The sequence below is a fragment of the Acanthaster planci genome, linkage group LG20 (assembly GCF_054643075.1).
Source record: "Acanthaster planci isolate LZ-2023a linkage group LG20, COTS_SCS, whole genome shotgun sequence".
Taxonomy (NCBI): domain Eukaryota; kingdom Metazoa; phylum Echinodermata; class Asteroidea; order Valvatida; family Acanthasteridae; genus Acanthaster; species Acanthaster planci.
In genome coordinates, this window is record NC_141796.1 from 11,593,400 (window position 1) to 11,611,155 (window position 17,756).

The 17,756-nt window shown below is 39.6% G+C and overlaps 2 protein-coding genes and 1 long non-coding RNA gene across 5 annotated transcripts; 2 read left to right on the forward strand and 1 right to left on the reverse strand.

The window, feature by feature from the left end:
• Positions 1-343: 343 nt before the first annotated feature.
• LOC110987337 (uncharacterized) lies at positions 344-6,725 on the forward strand. 3 transcript variants are annotated; one of them, XM_022249996.2, is made up of 4 exons: positions 402-506; positions 2,597-2,679; positions 4,603-4,739; positions 5,079-6,725. In XM_022249996.2, the coding sequence occupies exons 2-4, from the start codon at positions 2,637-2,639 to the stop codon at positions 5,418-5,420; spliced, it is 522 nt and encodes a 173-aa protein (XP_022105688.2). In that variant the 5' UTR covers positions 402-506; positions 2,597-2,636; the 3' UTR covers positions 5,421-6,725. The 3 variants fall into 3 exon arrangements, with proteins under 3 accessions (XP_086986758.1, XP_022105688.2, XP_086986759.1); XM_087130632.1 differs by lacking the exon at positions 2,597-2,679 and having other exon boundaries at positions 344-506; XM_087130633.1 differs by lacking the exons at positions 402-506; positions 2,597-2,679 and adding an exon at positions 3,372-3,678.
• On the reverse strand, positions 5,744-7,818 carry LOC147795936 (uncharacterized). The gene is made up of 2 exons (XR_015423525.1): positions 7,110-7,818; positions 5,744-6,972 (listed from the first exon to the last, which is right to left on the reverse strand). It is a non-coding gene; the product is annotated as an uncharacterized LOC147795936 (long non-coding RNA).
• A 19-nt stretch (positions 7,819-7,837) lies between these two features.
• Positions 7,838-15,826, forward strand: LOC110987338 (uncharacterized). The gene is made up of 5 exons (XM_087130637.1): positions 7,838-7,981; positions 10,087-10,148; positions 13,462-13,548; positions 14,068-14,204; positions 14,512-15,826. Exons 3-5 carry the CDS (start codon positions 13,506-13,508, stop codon positions 14,722-14,724), a joined length of 393 nt encoding a protein of 130 aa, XP_086986763.1. The 5' UTR covers positions 7,838-7,981; positions 10,087-10,148; positions 13,462-13,505; the 3' UTR covers positions 14,725-15,826.
• Positions 15,827-17,756: the final 1,930 nt, after the last annotated feature.

The following is a 17,756-nucleotide window of genomic DNA, read 5'->3' on the forward strand; positions in this document are numbered from 1 at the left end:
CTTCTGTCTTTAGGATTTTAAACGAAAAGTAACACAGGGTTAATTGTTAAGCGCGATTCTGCTGGAGCCTAAGTGACAACACCAGTTGGAAATACTTGCTTCAAAACTAATTTTCTTTCCGTAGTCTGGATACAGTTGATGGGCGAGATAACGATATGACCATCAGACTGAAGATACATTTGATAGCACAGGAGTCCTTAACAAAAGCCTGTCATTTCCTCATGCAACTTTGTATTCGGGATCGTGAATATATACGTATGTATTCGACGTCTGAACGGCAATTCAGAGACTAGGAACAAGTCTACGAGGACCTAGTACCTATCCTCAGATGTCAGTGGTCGACAAGTTAAAAGTTCTCATGCGCATGCGTGCAGATAACGCCCAGCCTGGTCTGGATCATCTTTACCATTATAAAAAGTATCATCAAGTTGTTGCACACTGCCAACTTCATTGTCTGTTCGTCATCGTCGTTTCGTTTTGGAGCAACCACTGGACTGAAAACCAAAGTAAGTTATATTAACATTTGCTGTTAGTTTTTACAATCTGGTTAACTATGGAGAAATTGCTACTTAAACTAAAATTAGCTACAACAAAATCTAATTATATGCAAAAGTAAGACGGAAATGATTTTTAAGTTTTTCTGTTGGGCTTGCTGAATATGAGTCCTCTACGGTTAAGTACAAAGTGTTAATACGGCCGGTTATCACAAAAACCCGAGTATTTCATCAAGACAAGTACACGTATACCCAAATTTGAATAGTCGGACCTTCGAATACAATTATTCGTAGTTCGAACCCACAATTTGAATCACATGTAGAATTTTCAATCGATGTATTTTAGGAAGTTCTTTTAAGGGTATCCAGCATGCAATGACTGAAACTGTAACAGCCGATTCAGCAGAGCATGTTGTGGAATTTTGGTGCCGACTTTGAGGTTTGTGGAAGCTAATTCTACCGTACACATTGAACTTCTGGGCAATAATTACCAGTAAAGGACAGCGGCAGTTATCTGTTTCGAAGATGGCCCAGTCCAAACCCAGTCGAGATTCTTGCTGGCTTTGTACCGTTAACCCCTACCATTTACATGTCTTTTTATTTTAAATCCTCTGGAGAAAATGTGATACATTGAAGTGACCATACGAGTTTCAAAGTTTCTGTGATCTTATCTTGGAAAGATAGAAAAATGAAATGTCTGGCAATCGTTTGCCCTGATGCGTTTTCTTATAAAGATGCCTTTCCCCTCTTCTCATGTCTTGGAAGAACGTCTTCTCCAGATGTGATATCCGGGAAAGACGTCTTATTGAACTCAGTATTCATTCGTTCCGGGGTTAATAATTTACGAAAATTGTTGGAAACTTGGATGGTCTCTATGAGCCTCCGTAGATAAATAACAAGGATAAATATGTCAAGGCAAAGCAAAATGTGTTCAACCAAACCCCTGTTCAGATTGCGACGTGAAGAGATATTATAGACGAAAAAGAAAAGAAACAAGCAGGCAGAAAGGCAGACATTACACCCGTGTTCCGCAAGATGCTTGCTTAGGTATCCAGGCCGTCATTGTTAATTGTGACTCATACCTTGTAGCAGGGACCTGTGGAAGATCACTTTATAGTGAACAGGCTTTTAATAATTCCTCTGAATAGTTGTGAGATGATTCATCATGAATCGCGCCTTTCCTAACCTTTTTGCCCATCAACTTGCACATTGCATTGCTCAGTTTAGAGTCTCTCAGTTCGAGCATTTTGTGGAACTTGAACCAAAAGCATAATGAAATTGACATTGAAATAGAAGATTAAGGCATCCACGCGTACTGTACACGTTATACAATAAAATATGTTCATAAAAAAGCTAAGAAAAACAGTGCACAAAAATAAAGTACTTCCTGTTTTATACCAAGTAAGTCCATCTGTCTGTGGGTTTTTGAATGATATCTAATCCAGTAATTGATAACATTAGGATATCAATATGTCGTTTGGCTACTGTAATAACAAAAATTGTTGTTACTTTGCGTGGGTGAAGATCATCAATTATTTTTAATAAAGTATTTAGCTGGAAAGTGATAGCTGGTCTTTGGACGGCTTTTGTTTTTGATATAACGAGGCACGGAAGGGGGAGGGGAAAATACAGTGGGAATCGGAAAAAAATAATCCAATGTGTGAGAAACGGTTGAAGATGGCCCAAACGTTGCTGAGTACACTCTGTGCGTTCATTTGTTTAATTCAATGATGAAGATTTTTCGAGAAAGAGCTGTCCCCCGATGCATCAAACCTTTATACTTTAAAATATCAAAATATTTGTCAATGTTATCTTTAGGTCTGCCAAATTGTTTCAATTTTGTACACTGCAATGCTAAGGGTAGTTCTTGATTTTTTCAGAAGCTTTTAATAAAGGCATCCAAAACATGACCGTCTTTTTCTTCTGAAGTTTCATTCATTATAAGTTTATACTAAACTGAAAAAATCTCTGTTCTTGGAGATATGCAATTTTGCCTCTGAGAGTAAAAAACAAAAAGTAAAAGATAAATACCGATCTCCTTTCAAATGTTGTCCAAACATTTTGGGCTTCTGAACTTTAACTCTTGTAACTTTTCTGCACAGATTAGCTTTCGTACTTCCTGCACTTCCACATCTGAAAACAATGAAGACCTTCATTGTCAGCGTGATTGTGGTGTCAGTGTTGTGTGAGTACAACAATTGTCGGTCATAACTGAGCTCTAGAAATACCATTCGACTTGTTGAGATGACAACATCATACAAGCACGATGTCGACATCCTGAGATTTATCACGGAATGACGACGTCGCAAAATATCGCACCCGTTTAAGAGTGAAACTACCAGAAAGTAAGCGAATCAGATCGGCCTACTATAAACTCAGGATAAACGAGGCATCATAAAGAAACATCAGGCCACGTACTGGTTTCCACACCTCCGTAGCTGACCATGTGTGTAGACATCATACCCGCTGGATGTTGTAGTTCCGTCATAAATTACCTCAAGGTGTCGGCCTGTGTGATGTCCGTTTCGTCATGCAGAGATAAAATATGTCCGGATCTCAACAAGTGGGATGGCATTTTCGGAGCTCCCTTGGTCACAGACCGATTGCTCCTCTAAAAACACATTTGTTGTCTTTATGACGTTCTTGTATATAAGTCTCAAATGTTAAATGATGATGGGTGTTTGGCGAGACGCTGCTGCTGAATAGACCACGTCATTAAGACCCACCTCATTGTTTTCTGACCAATCACAGCAGTGATTTATGTCCGCCATGCGTGCACGCGAGTATCTTGCGCGAGGCTGGAACCCATGGGTGTGGTATTGGAAAAGAGCACGTGCTGTAGGTGCTGAAGTGCGCAGTGGGTTGAGTTTACTTGATCGGTCTATTTTTTGCGAAGCGGCTTTTTGTGACCGGGTAAAGACGCCTTTCCATATGCAGGTTTTCGAGGCGTTGCGGATATGGACCCCAAAATTGACTCCATCAACACAACACACGTACGCGCTGCATTCGGCCATCAAAGTCGCACCGGGAGCGATACTGACTGATACGCAACGCCTGGCGCAAGTGTTTACCTGCATATGGAAAGGTGTCTTCGGAAGGAAAAACCACGTTGTGAGTTTGTAGTGGAGATTCTATATTTATGCTTAAATCCGTGGACGTACATCTCGGGATAAACTGCAAAAAGGTTGGTCAATGTTCGGTTGATATTTTGCCCAATGTTGGTAAAAATATCAACTTAGCAACCTTTGGGAAAATTCTTCCCAATATTTAGTCAACGTTTGACCAACAGTGACAGAAAATTGACCAATAATGTGGTAGCTTTAACCAAGGTTGGGCAAATAACAAATTCTCAACTGTTTTGACCAACAGTTTTTACTGTGTATATATTGCCCACTTTTTTGGCGGGGGGACTGTTGGATTAGTCATCCCCCACTTCTCGTGTTGAGCAAAAAAATCAAGCGCATTGTGGAGAATTGTTCAGACATCGCAACGACTAGTATGTATTCAATAGCACTCCAAGGAGAAGACAAGAAAACAAGCCATAAAGTATGCTGTTCTGAAATGAGATTCTGTAGTTCAAATGCAGTTCATATTACAAATGTACATCTGTATTACGAACATCACCCCCGTGTCAGCTCGCCTCCTCCCTTTTGAAATTTTCATTGCCAGGCAAGTCACGCCCCTTTTATCCCACAAATCTCCATCCCCTTCCTCTTATTTTTGTCACAGATTTATGCCACTTGTCATTTGTTCATTCTTATGACAGTAATTTGGAATTTTTAAAGACGGAATTTGTTTTTGATGGCGAAGATTTTACAATAAAAAGGCTTAATGACAACACTGATTTATTCTCAGGAAGGCAATCGACTGCATTAATAAGAAGGACGTGATAGTTATTTTTTAAATCTCAACAACCACCATCGTCTACAAACAATATCGCCCTATATTTGGTTTTACTGTAAAATAATGATTAAATTCAGAAATGCAACTCACTCTGTGATGTTGAAGTCAACATTCTCCCCCAGTGTGTAAATTGGAGATGTTTAGTTTTATAGCAAAGCATTCTTCGATTTTTACTTTGTTAAAATTTTGTCCAACGTCTTTCTAGTCACTTATGGCGCTGATGGACAATGCTACAACTGTACATTTATCAACATGGGTGAGATGAAGGAAGGAGAAGAAGGTTGTGGGAGTCCGTTCGACAGCTGGGGGATCAAGACTATACCGTGTGCAGGGCCTTGCAAAGTAAGTATTCAAAATGATTGCTAAAGGGAGAAGGATAAGACTCTTCGTCAAGGACAGGTAGTTTCGAAGCCGTTCAAGCGTTGAGAAATTCAAGCACTAAGAAAAACATCACAATTATTCGAATTACATCTGAAACACACTTACTAAGAATACTGAAGGATATCCTGTGCTCATCAGAAATCTAAAATAACGAAGACTTTCAAAATTATGATTACTTCAACGAGATGTAAAGAATGGTAAAAATAACCTCAGTGCATTGTCCCGTCACTTCATAATTTTAAACCATTACTTGATACTCCACTTAAAATCATCTTTTCTTTTCTCACTCTTATTATGCAGACAATCTATTTAGAAACTGAGGGCAACGAAGACTGGAAACCAGGATCAGCAACGTTTCGAACTTGTCACAACGAAGTTCTTGAAGGTGTAGGCTGTACGGACATGACGGACTTCGAAGTTTCTGGTATGACACTCAGTCAAACCTGCTGCAGTGGAGCACTGTGTAACGATAACGAGTTTGGCGGTGGTGGTGAGTCAAGTACGATTGAATGGAGTAGTAACTGGGTTAGTGAAGGGCCAGGGGATGACCAGATTGGGGTTATGATGTCGATACAAATGAAAGTGAAATGCCAACTCGCCGGCTACTCTGACCCACTCCAATGCACTTTTGCGTCTGATTAAATGCAGCATTACCCTCGTAATCTTCGGGCCAATGTGCGTTGGGGTTTTAAATTAGGTGAGCTCTCTTAGGCATTTTACATACGTCATAATGTTACAGTTTCGTCTTTGGTCTTTAAAAAGACCCAGAGTCAATTTTATAACGCACGATGGAGCTTCATACAGAGATGGGCTGAATTTACAATGCTTCATTTTTCATAGCAAAGACAGATCTGGGCCTATGTGGAGTAGATCATCGCTAAATACATGAACTTGTGTGCATGAAGTTGCGCTCTGTGTCTCATGCTAATTAGACTGGCCTGAAGTTTTACGTTTTTTTTCTTTCGTTTTAAATTCTTAATTAGCGATGTAAAAAGCAATGCATGTTAGATTTAGATACAGATATGCAGTATGGTTTATTGGTACATTTCAATAGATTATATAAATCTGCCCGATGGACCAGGATCACCAAACAAAATGAAACATCAACATGACTCTTCAAATCAAAATCAAACAGGTGGGAAGAACAGCCGCGTATCCCCATTTACTTCTGAAAAACTCAAAATGTGGGTGGACATTTCGGCGCTCTTACAATATGGATATGTAGTAACATTAGATAATTCTGAAATTTACTTAAAGTTAAATGTAATTATAAACTAACGTTTCTGGTCTTGAGTTAGTTTGATATATTTATGAAGGGGATCTTTGGTCTTTTTCGGATGTTATAGTTTACATGTCTACTTCGGGAACAAATCTATTCGAACGCAGAATTGTTTATCAACAGCGTCTTCCCTTCTTTTATTCTTTGGAAATGAAGAGACTGGGTAATGTTCATACTTGTTTACTTATTATTTTGAACATAATGTGACAAAAAACTGGACTGAAATAAGTTTCCAAGGCCAGCCTCACCAGTTGATGGGAAAATATCAATATTTAACAACCTAGACTCTTCTTGCAAAGTTGTTTGGTAACAGGTGAAAGTCTTAATTGTAAAAAACTGTTTTATCCAGCCGTTACTCGGCAACGTCAGTGGGTACCCAGGGCCCGAACAGGGCGCTAGGAAGGGTTGATGGCATTTGCACTGTGATCGGCTGCACTGTAAACGACCTCCGACCGGGAGGTTATCACTTCCTGTTAGCGAAGGTTTATTATAAGTTGTTCTCTGAATAACCATTTCGATTTGCATAATTGTTAATGCCTACTCTACAAATATCATATTATGAACGTTTTCCCAATTAATTTACATTCGATAAATCAATTTACTTATTAAAAATTGTAAGTGAACCTTGTATGAATAGTGTGCCTAAATAAAAAAATGAAAATGCATAACTCGGCGTTTCTTGTTATTGAGAAACAAAATCAAAATCGTTGATTATTCACAACAATGAATGTTGTTGTTGTTGAATATTGTTGAATTCGAACTCCAGCAACATCACAAATAAAAGCCAATGGCACAGACCGAGTCCTCATCGACAAGAATTCCGGGCGCTGATTATCGGTCCTATTCTTCGAAACCCGTCTGACGCCGACCAGCGAGATATCACTTTCAAATGCTTGGAGCGATTGATTGTTGATCCTACACGGAAATAAAAGCCATGTTTTGGTTGAAACTTGCAAAAGTAGTGGTGTTTCCATTTAGGTTTTGGCTCTTGGACTTTGCCGGTTTATACTTCTTTTTTCTTCCTTCACTTGATTTGTATATTTCACATTTACTTGTGGTGGTGAAAACAGATCCGGTGACAAGAATCCAGAGCCATTACTGTGGTGTCCCCTCGCACTTGAACAAAAAAGACGCCATTGAATGCTTCCTCATCAGCCAATAGGAGCGCACAGCTAACCAAAATCACGTATTTGTCAAGTTTAGGAATGCGCGTCTGAGTGACTGGGACACCACAGTAATCCTGTTCGTAAGTGACTTCGTCACAGAGGCGACGCGCCACGATTTGCAGGCTTTCATTGGACAATTGCTGAAGTCACACGCTAACTTCCGGTTCCATGGTTCCACGTAAACGGCGACCAATGCACGTAACCCTATGTTCAGTGCACGTGTACATAGTGGGCGTGGTTTAAACTGAAGTGACGTCGCACTTACGAACCGCGGAGAGTGTATGCGAACCTGTCTATCCGGTTTGTAAGTGTGACGTCACTTCAGTTTAGACCACGCCCACTGCACACGTGCGCTTCACATAGGGTTAAATGCATTGATCGCCGTTTACATGGTTAACCATGAAACCGAAAATTAACACACGTACACAACATCAGCGATCTGTCGTGGCGCGCGCGTCCGCGGCCGCCTTTAAGCTTTGTGACGAAGTCACTAACGAACCGGATAGTCCAGGCCAACCAATAGACCTTTGTCACCCACGTGACTGGATTGTGATAAATGTAAATATAGGGATCATGAATATAAATTAGCGTCTTTACACGCTCTGCTTTTCTTCTCGCTCTTTCGTAAGACATGGGCGCACGAGGAGGGCCAGTCTGCCACAGTCTAGTTCTGCCCGTGTTGTTGATTTTTAGCCTTGTCATCAGAGGGAAGGTATCCTGCCTGACGTTGGTTCATTCTTGTTTTCGAGAAGTGCTAAGTAAGTTAGTACTCCTTTTCATTTTAGAATTACTGTCATATGAAATGGGGAGCTTTCCTTTGCCGTGCTCATGACTCCTGTCATAAGTCAGTCGTCTACGTGTTTCCGTTGTTGTACAATGTCAGTATTTCGTACATGCATTGCAGTGACACCACAGTGTATACGCTGTGGGTAATACGTAACTTTCTGTGACCTCTGACCGGGCTGCTTGCCGTCTTGGTGCGCATGGCCTACGTATCAGAATTTACTGACTTCGTCAGTATGGCGTGTCATGAGGGAGCACGAAACCTTTCACTATTGTGCGTACCACTGCCAATATTCTGACATTTCAATGAACTTCTGCGCTGGTCTTTGTATTCAATTGACATTTTCACTACATTACATGTATTCATATTGGGTAGTTGTAAAGTTGCATTACAGGGAGCACGTGTACATGTAACATTCCACTAGTCGTGTGCCGAAGACAAGGTGCCGGGTGAGTCCCATAAACCTACATTGTCACCCATTAAATAGCATTTATTACTTACATTTTATATTGATTGTGATAAATTATGTTTAATTGTAAAAACATTTATGTTTAGGATTTTTCTTTACTGGGATTTTTCCTGTTGGGATTTTTCTTGACGAATTAAAGAGATCGTATCATCAAAGCAAAGTCTATGTCTGTTTCTGAGACCGGTCCTCCTTACCAGAGGATAGCATCTCAACCATGGAGCTATTAAACAGAAGGAGTCACCACATACGGAGATCAAAAAGGTCAATGATGGCCACCGCCAGCACTGCACGTGCTGCAAGGACATAACAACTTAATTCCGCGCCGCTTTCGGGCTATAGTAGAGGTCTGCATGGCAGCCATATTTCCGGTAACTGCTTTTGGCGCGTAGGGATAGTACAAAAGGTCTACTCGTGTGTATCCCCGTGGAACAAAAGCTCTTACCGGAAAAATGGCTGCCATGCAGAACTTCTATAAGGAATGCTCAGAGTTGCATTTGCAAAGGAGCGCGGATACCGCGCATGCGTGTCCGTAACACTTCCACATGTTCAATCAACATGGCCGCCTTGAGATAGAAACAATCGTCATCGGAGACTTAAATTTCGATGATTTTAGTGATTGTTCTGATATTCCAGTGACAATGAAAGTCTGGTAACGTCTTTACATCCTCAAAACGTCTCTCTTAACAATAAACAGAATTACAAATTCTCCAAAAAATACGCACAAGAAAACTTGAACTTTTTTAACTAATGAATTTGCAAACCACACTAAACCATGTTAGCAGCCTTCTCTATAAACGTCTCTGTGCTGCTAGAACCGAAATTAGAATTACAAATGAAAACCGACATTATCATCATATCAAATAGGCATCCTCCACGCACGAGTCTCGATATCTCGACCATCTGTATGAAAATGAAATATGACTAAACCTATACGAGACCCAGGGATCAAGTCGGGATGTACAAGGCACCGTTTGTACATTCACTGCGAAACTGGGGCCCAAGGATACTAGACTTGTTCAAAAATGAGCGGAAACTACTGTTGTACACTTCGTCCATTTAGGTTTTAAGCCAAAAGTAATTCAGTAATTGTTAAGTACAATTTGTCCGTCGGTTACTGTAATTATTTTTTTCAGCCCGGCGCGGATCAGCTTTTGTTACTTTCTCCTCAAGCATGATCCTAGTGGAGCTTAAGAGACAACTGCAGTTGGAATTATTTGCTTCAAATCTTTATTTTTATTTATTATTATCTTTATTTCTAAAGTGCTAGGTACAGTTGATGGAAAGTGTCTGTTCGTATTCCGCTGTGGTTGAGATTACGATACGACCATCAGACTGTGACGATACATTCGATAGCTCCTAAATCCTCGACAAAGGTCTAATGTTTCGTCTCGCCATTTTGTGTTTGAGTTCGTGAATACGTAGGTACTCGACGTCCAAATGGCATTTCAGGGACTGGGAGAGTCTACGACGATCTATTACATAGGCCTATCCTCAGATGCCAGTGATTGACAAGTTAAAATTCTCATGCGCATGCGTGCAGATAATGCCCAGGCTGGTATGGATCATCGTAACCATTATAAAAAGTATCATCAAGTTGTTTTACACTGCAGACTTCATCGTCTCGTCGTCATCGTCGTTTCGGTTTGGAGCAACCACTGGACTGAAAACCAAAGTAAGTTGTACGAACGTTTACTGTTAGTGTTTACAATCTGGTTAAATATAGAGAAAATGCTACTTGATCTAGCTACAACTAGAACTATTTATGTCTTCTTTTAGTTAGTTTCACCTGGCTTATGGATTTAGTTTTGTAACGAGTACTGTAAGGCTATCTAAGTACAAAGTGCCGATACTGCCTTGTGTGGCCTGTTACTGCGAATATCCGCATAACTCGTCAAGAGCAAGTACTTGTATATACCCAAACTGAAGACTGTCAAATTTAGTTGTCTATAGCTCGAGTCCACAATTTTTGTAAAGACCTTTAAATCTATGCACATGGAATACTCAAAAGACACCAATTAGTCAAAACTAGAAATCGTATAAACAGCTACGGTAGTTCACTACACCATACAGTAAAATTTTGCTACAGACTTTGATGATTTTTGAGACAGAATCTACCCCATAATTGGAAATTTTGGGAATAATTATCAGTAAGCTGAGGAACGACGGCAGTGATATGTTTCGAAGATGATCCGGTCCATACCCGGTCGAGGTTTTTGCTGGCTTATTACCCTTAACCTGCAGTATTTACATTTAAGCCTATTGTTCATCTCCTGATTGGAGAACATCTGATACATTGAAGCTAGCACACGAGTTTTAAAATTTTTTCTGATATGTATCTTTGAAAGATGGAATAATGATATTTTTCAGTCATCTTTCCACGATACGGTTTCATGGAAAGATGCCTTTCCCTTAGCAATGTTCTGATATCTTTGAAAAACGTCTTCAGATCCGGGAAAGGCATTTTTCCTAGATTGGATGTCGAGAAAAACGTCTTTCCGAGTTGGGATATAGGGGAAAGACGTCTTAAATAATTTCTGTATTCCCTGTTTCTGAGATAAATTGTTAAAGAAAATTGGAAATTCAGATGGTCTCTATACGTTTCCGTAGATAAATTACCAATGCATGTCAATGAAAACCAAACATAATAAAACAATCGTCAAAACGTGTTCAACCAACCCCCTGTTCAAATGATGGCGTGAAAAGACGTTAGAGTGTCATTTTTCATGTAGCTTGTTACTGAAAGATATAACAGCAGTTTGGTACAAGCTTACTACATTTTCACGCCTTTCCTGTGGTTTCTTTGCGGATTTAATGGTTTGAGGGTGCGCAGGACATCCATGTAGGAATTTAAAACCATTTAGAACAATTTTTGTCCCCCCCCCAAATAAAACCACCGTTGCAACACCATTGTCCATAAAGGACAGTGTAAATGAGTTGATAAAAAAGCAATTGACCAACTGACGCGCAGTGTCAGATCTCGATGGAACTTTCCGACCCCTTTTTAAACCTGCCAACTTGCACATCACATAGTCGAGTGTACAAAACTTCTGCGACGATGCTTGAACCGAAAGCATAACTACTGGTGAAACGGACTTGGGAATAGAAGAATGAGGCATCCCCGCCAACCAGACAAGAATGCATGAACCAGCCGTCAGTTTGGAAATTTGAGCTACAGGGAACCGATTCAAGCCGTCAGTTTGGAAATATGAGCTACACAGGGAACCGGTTTAAACCGGGCTGTACCGCACACCGTTGCACATTTGATTACAAATATAGTGTCCCAGGGAAAACAAAAAAACTGCGCACAGAAATAAAATACTTCCTGTTGTACCGAGTCCGTCTGTCTCGCTTTTTTAAATGATACCTAATCCAGCCATTGATAATATTGGGATATAAATCTAGTTGGCTTCTGTAACAACAAATGATTCTGTTGCTTCGTGTGGATGCAGATTATCAATGAATTTTCACAGTGACAGCCGGACGGTTGTTATTTTGAAAAGATAAAAACAAAACTTGCACGAAGGGGGAGGGGTAGCCAGATAAAAAAAGTTAAAATGCAATGTAAACTGGAAAAGAAAAATCCAGTATGTGAGACACGTTGAAAGTGCCTAAACGCTGCTGACTAATTCCACTTAGTTTGTGCACATGCGCTAAAATTCTGCAAAGTCATGGTCACTTTCTTCTGTTCGTTAAAATGGCGACGCCTACCGGCAAACGACCAAACCAAAACCATCAGCGGAGATCTTCCACATCGTGTAAATGTTTGCTAATTTTATACCACAGAAATAAAAATTGGGATTCAGATTTCATTTTGTGATGTGTTTCTTAATGATCATAAGAGTCATTTCCAAGAAAGTGGGGTGAAAGATGCCGGTGTACGTTACGTATCAGGACGTAAAAAGGGTATTTTATAATCGAAATTTTGGATAGTTCGCCAGTTTTTCTGAAGATGCTGCATGCCTGGGTTATTGAAAGGGAGCCTGAGAAACGTTATTGTGTTATGATTAAACTATCGCGAATTGTCCTTTGTTAGTTGAATCAGTTTGAAGTTTGGTTCTCGATTGACGGTCGGCCATGATGTGTGTGTTTATACATGTGTACATGTACCCAATCAACATGAACGTACATATACGATATGCACTACTACGGACAAATGATTCTCGCGCAAAATATTCAATTTTCAATAACTTGAACATACCACTGATGTTTTTATCGGGTCTTGATACAAACGACACTTTATTTCGTTTGTTTGGATGAACTGGAGAAGTGGTTTTAAAATGGGAAAGACGGTGGACGTATTTTCTTTCAAATCCGATTGTGCTTATTAGGCCTATTATTTTTTTTCAGAATTTGTTTCAAATTTTGTGCAACTTGGTTCATATAATACGATGGTATAATGTTGTCTTATGATTATTTAGTTATCAGGTTATCTCCATGAACTTTATTGTTTCCATTTTGTTAAAAATAAGTTATGGTCTGTATACGCGGAAAGAAGTGTCGGAATGGTGTCTGTGTCGTCTGACTTGAAGTCCACAGTAAAGTGATTAAGTGCGCTTGCGCTCTCAACTGAACGTGCACAAAGGCATGGGAGTGAACATACGTAAAATAACGTGCATACATTTTTGCAGTGATAAAGATTTCTCACCTAAAGACCCGACCTCAAACGGCATCAAGCCTTTATACTTAAATATACATTAAACTAGTTTTCATTTCAAGTCTGACATTTTGTTTCAAGTTTATACATCTCTAAGGCTACGGGTAATTCTTGATTTGTTTATGAAGCTGTTAATAAAGGCCCCAAAACAAAAAAAATTCATCTGCACTTTCATTCATCATACATTTATTCTGGTACAAACTGAAAAGAATATATCTTTGCTCTTCATTGTATATAAGTTTGCTTCTCTGAGTAACAAAGTAAATGATGACCGATCTTCTTCCAGATGCTTGGGCTTTTGATCTGTAACTGTTCCTGCTTTTCTCCACAGATTGACTTTCGTACTTTGCGCACGTCCGCTACCAGCTGAACACAATGAAGAACTTCGTTTTCAACGTGATTGTTTTGTCAGTGTTGTGTAAGTAAACCAGCTATCGGTTATTACATGCCCTTTGGGTATACGAACTTCTGGTTACCGTGAGCATAAAATGTTGAATAACGAGAGGCGTTTTTGCTTTAGGTTTTATTTTACGGAGCAGCTTTTTGTGACGTAATTGCGTTTCTGTTTTGATGCTTATAGTGAGTAGAATACGAATGACAGTAGTGTTGATTTTAATGACCAAATATTTTGGATGGCAAAAATGGTGCTTAAAGGAAACATTAATTTAATCTCTGGAGGTATAGGTAGACGTCTTTCCTTTATGGATAACGTGGCAGTCATTTTTAATCACCAGAACCGGCATCGTTAATATAGCCATATACATATGGTTGGTTTAACTCTCAAATCATTTAATCATAAAGTTCAAGTTCAAAAATGTAACTTACTTTATTTTGTTGAAGTCTACATTCAACACCAGTGTTAAGAGGAGATGTTTAGTTATATGACAATGTACTCTTCGATTTTTACTTTGTTAAATTTTGTCCATTTTCTTTCTAGTCACTTATGGTGTTGATGGCCAATGCTACGACTGTGTTCTCACCAGCTTTGGTGATGTGAAGATAGGAGAAGAAGGTTGTGGGAATCCGTTCGACAGCAGTGGGATCCAGACTACACCGTGTGGAGGACCTTGCGTAGTAAGTATTCAGAAATAACACAAACAAGATCGATTCTTGGTGAATAATTCATCAGGGAAAGGCAGTTTTAAAGCTGTTCAAACGATGAGAAAGTTAAGCACTGAGAAAGAACTTTTATCACAATTACATGTATTCGGGTTACATCTGAAACACACATCCTGAAAATATCGAAGGATGTGTTAAACAAAAGCCCACAATTATGAATACTCTTTGATGGTCGCCAAACCAAACCCAACCCAACCCAACCTAAATTGGCACCTGAGACTCTACTGGATGGTAATCTTTTATTTCTCGTTTTATTATGCAGACAATCTATTCGGAAACTGAGGAAGACGAGGACATGCCTGCAACAACTACAGTGATGCGATCTTGTCACCGAGATGTTGAAGGTGTACCCTGTATTGACTTGACGGACTTTGAATTTTCGGGTATGACACTGAGTCAAACCTGCTGCAGTGGTGCTCTGTGTAACGATAATGAGGTTGGCGGTGGTGCAAGTGCAAATAATGTCGCAGTTTAGACCTAGAGTCTCAATTGCATGACGCATGATGGCGCTTCATATAGAAAAGGGCCAAATTTACGATTCATTCTGCATAGCACAGACAGATAGGAGTCGCTGAAAGTGAGGTGATGTTCATCGTTAAACACGTGGCCTTGTGAAGCGTTGTCTGTGTACGGCATGGGGCTCTGGCCGTCTCTCATGCTATTCAGACAGGCCTGAAGTTATACACTTTTTTAGTTTAAATCCTTCATTCAGCGTTATTAAAACTAAGGCAATGCATGTTAGATATAGATTTGCATGTCTGTTTTAGTGCTACTTTTCAGTAAATTGTACTATGGATTCTGCTCGATGAACGAGGATTAACAAACACAAATTAAACATTAAAATGACTCTTCAAATCAAACATCAAACAATTTGGGATTAGGCCTAGTATTTAAAATGAATATCCGCAAAAAGAAAAAATGGCCATCTTGAAGTGAAATTGACATGAAATTAAATATACTTGTTGATAAATGTTCGGCTCGAGAATTTCTTCGCCACGCACAATGTATATGAAATAAGCGTCTTCAGAGGTTCCGGTTTGCATTTCAACGCCTGGGAAATCTAATTCCTAAAGCTTCCGATCAGTGAATTCGAGCAAAGAATGGTGTAGTGCTTTGGAAAATGAGAGACTGAAAAATGTTCGTAATTTTTTATTTATTCGTTTATTTCTTTGGTTTTTAAACTTTACCAGTATTTGTGTGCAAAAGTACATGTAAAGGTGACGAAAAACTGTACGGAAATATTACGTTTTCAAGGTTAGCTTCACCTGCCGATGTGTTAAATGTAAAGAACGACAATCTACAGTCATTGTTGCAAAGATGTTCGGTAACAGGTGATAGTTTTAGTTTTAACACAAGTGTTTATATGCAGCTGATACTTGGTAACGTCAGTGGGTTCAATTCAAGTATTCGAACCGGGCTAGAAACACTTATACCCATTATTGCCTCGTAACAATCTTGTTTATCAAAATGTTTAACCAAAATGGCGGTGCATTGTCTGTGCAGTACAATGTTAACTCTCTGTGTGCATTGACACATAATCAACAATTTTGGTTCCAATAAAAAACAAACAAAATCAAGTTCATTTAGTAGTCACAACATAATTGTTGTCGAATTCAAACCCCAGCAACATCATAAATAAAAATCCCACCCAAGGACATAGATCGAATCCACATCGAGAGCGGTCCTATGTGAGGGCGATGAAGATCGATCCCGTTCTTCACGTATCAATAAGATATTACTTGAACGGTTGGAGCGATTACTTACTTAAGCTATCATACTGATCAGTGTTCCTACACGGCAATAAAAGCTACGGTGCAGGTGGCGGGGGCGGGGCAAACACCCCTTCCGCTCTGAAAAAAAGAAAAAAAATTGAGAAAAAAAAATTGAATTTAAAAAAAATTAAATAATTCATTAAAGTAAATGCAATAACGCCATTGTAGACAATTTGTGTCCATAATGCATCACCATCGCTTTCGTTTGTCGCCAAAAGTTAAACATTATAGAAGATATCCGGCCTGATCCCCCGGAAAAAGTTCCTTGATCCGTCCCAGTATTTAAGCCAGATTTTCCCTGCAGGAAACGTGAACTTTTCAGTAATAATTCCAGGTAGGTTTGAGCTCTTGGATTTTGTAATTTGTTTTAGTTTAAATTACTTCTTTGTCCCTCCTTTACTTGGTTTGGATTTTCACTATTTCGTGCTTATTATGTTTTTTTTGTATCTCTCTCGAGCAAAAGTCCCCCTCATCAGAAAGGTCAGAAGTATTCAATTTTGTTGGTTGAAACGCGACTGCAACGCTTGCGTTTCCTAGTCGTTCATAAGCCAGCGATGCGCAGTGAGTACCAAAAGGAGCCACGGTGGCTAAGGAAATAGCACCCTATCTTGGTCTAGCTCGAGGCCCCATAATCTAAGCTGAACAATATCTTAATGTATATCGTATTACCGTTACAATACTGATCTTCGAAATCGAAATCAACAGCGCCCTCACATTAGTGCTCCGTACTGAGAAAGAGGGGATAAGTTAAGGCAGAACGTTTGTGTGATAGTGAAGAAGTTACAGTATGGAAAGTATAATGCTAAGGGTGCAGACCACTAATTCAAGTGAGAATTTCTGGCCAGCTCATTAGCATTATAAGTGCTCCAACAGTATCTTTTGAAAAAGGAGATTGTTTGGCCCCCAAAATGGTGAGATTGTGTAAATCGTTGCCAGGATCAACTCCCTGGGTCTTTGAGCTTTCATATGAGAGCAGAATGGTTAAAAACTACGGTTGAAAAATGGTCTTAAGTGCTCGAGAAAGTTGCCACTTGAAAAATGGCTGCAATCAGACTTTGGAAAAATCACTTTTTGGTGGGGGGGATTTTGTTTTGTGGGAATAATTAAAAATGTAATTGGTTAACCCCCCCAAAATTGAAAAGAAATTGAAATAATAGTGACCACACAAAAATTTCATTTGTGTTTCAGAAATCTCAGGGATGTTGGCGTGCATGTTATTGGGCCCTGGACAGTGCTGATTTTACACTGTTCAATGGGGCTTGAATTAGTGGACTGTACCTCTAATGATACCGTGATGGATGCAAGTGCGCCCTCACTTGACTGGCGCATTTTCCCGCGCACGTTCGCAATCTCGCACGGCTTATACGAACTGTCAGTCGTTAAGCAAGAATTAAGTGAATCATTATAATCAAGAGTAACATCAAACAGCTTAAGTGCCAGCTATTGTAATCATCCAGGACTGGGTGAGTCTAATGTACAGATCATAAATAATCGGTTTTATATGATTTTTTTTTTGCCAAAAGTTTGGCTCTGCTTACTTGGAACTCAGGTCAAGAGCATTGCTGTACTCAACGTGCATTAAGGGTGCACGCAGGCACTGTAAACGTATTTACGTGTGTTTTGTGCCATGCTCTCGTGCATGCTATACGTGAACGATATGTGTGCACACAAGAAGTACAAATCTAAAAGCGAAAATTTCTGTACCCCCCCGCTGATAAACGCCACTGACAAACTT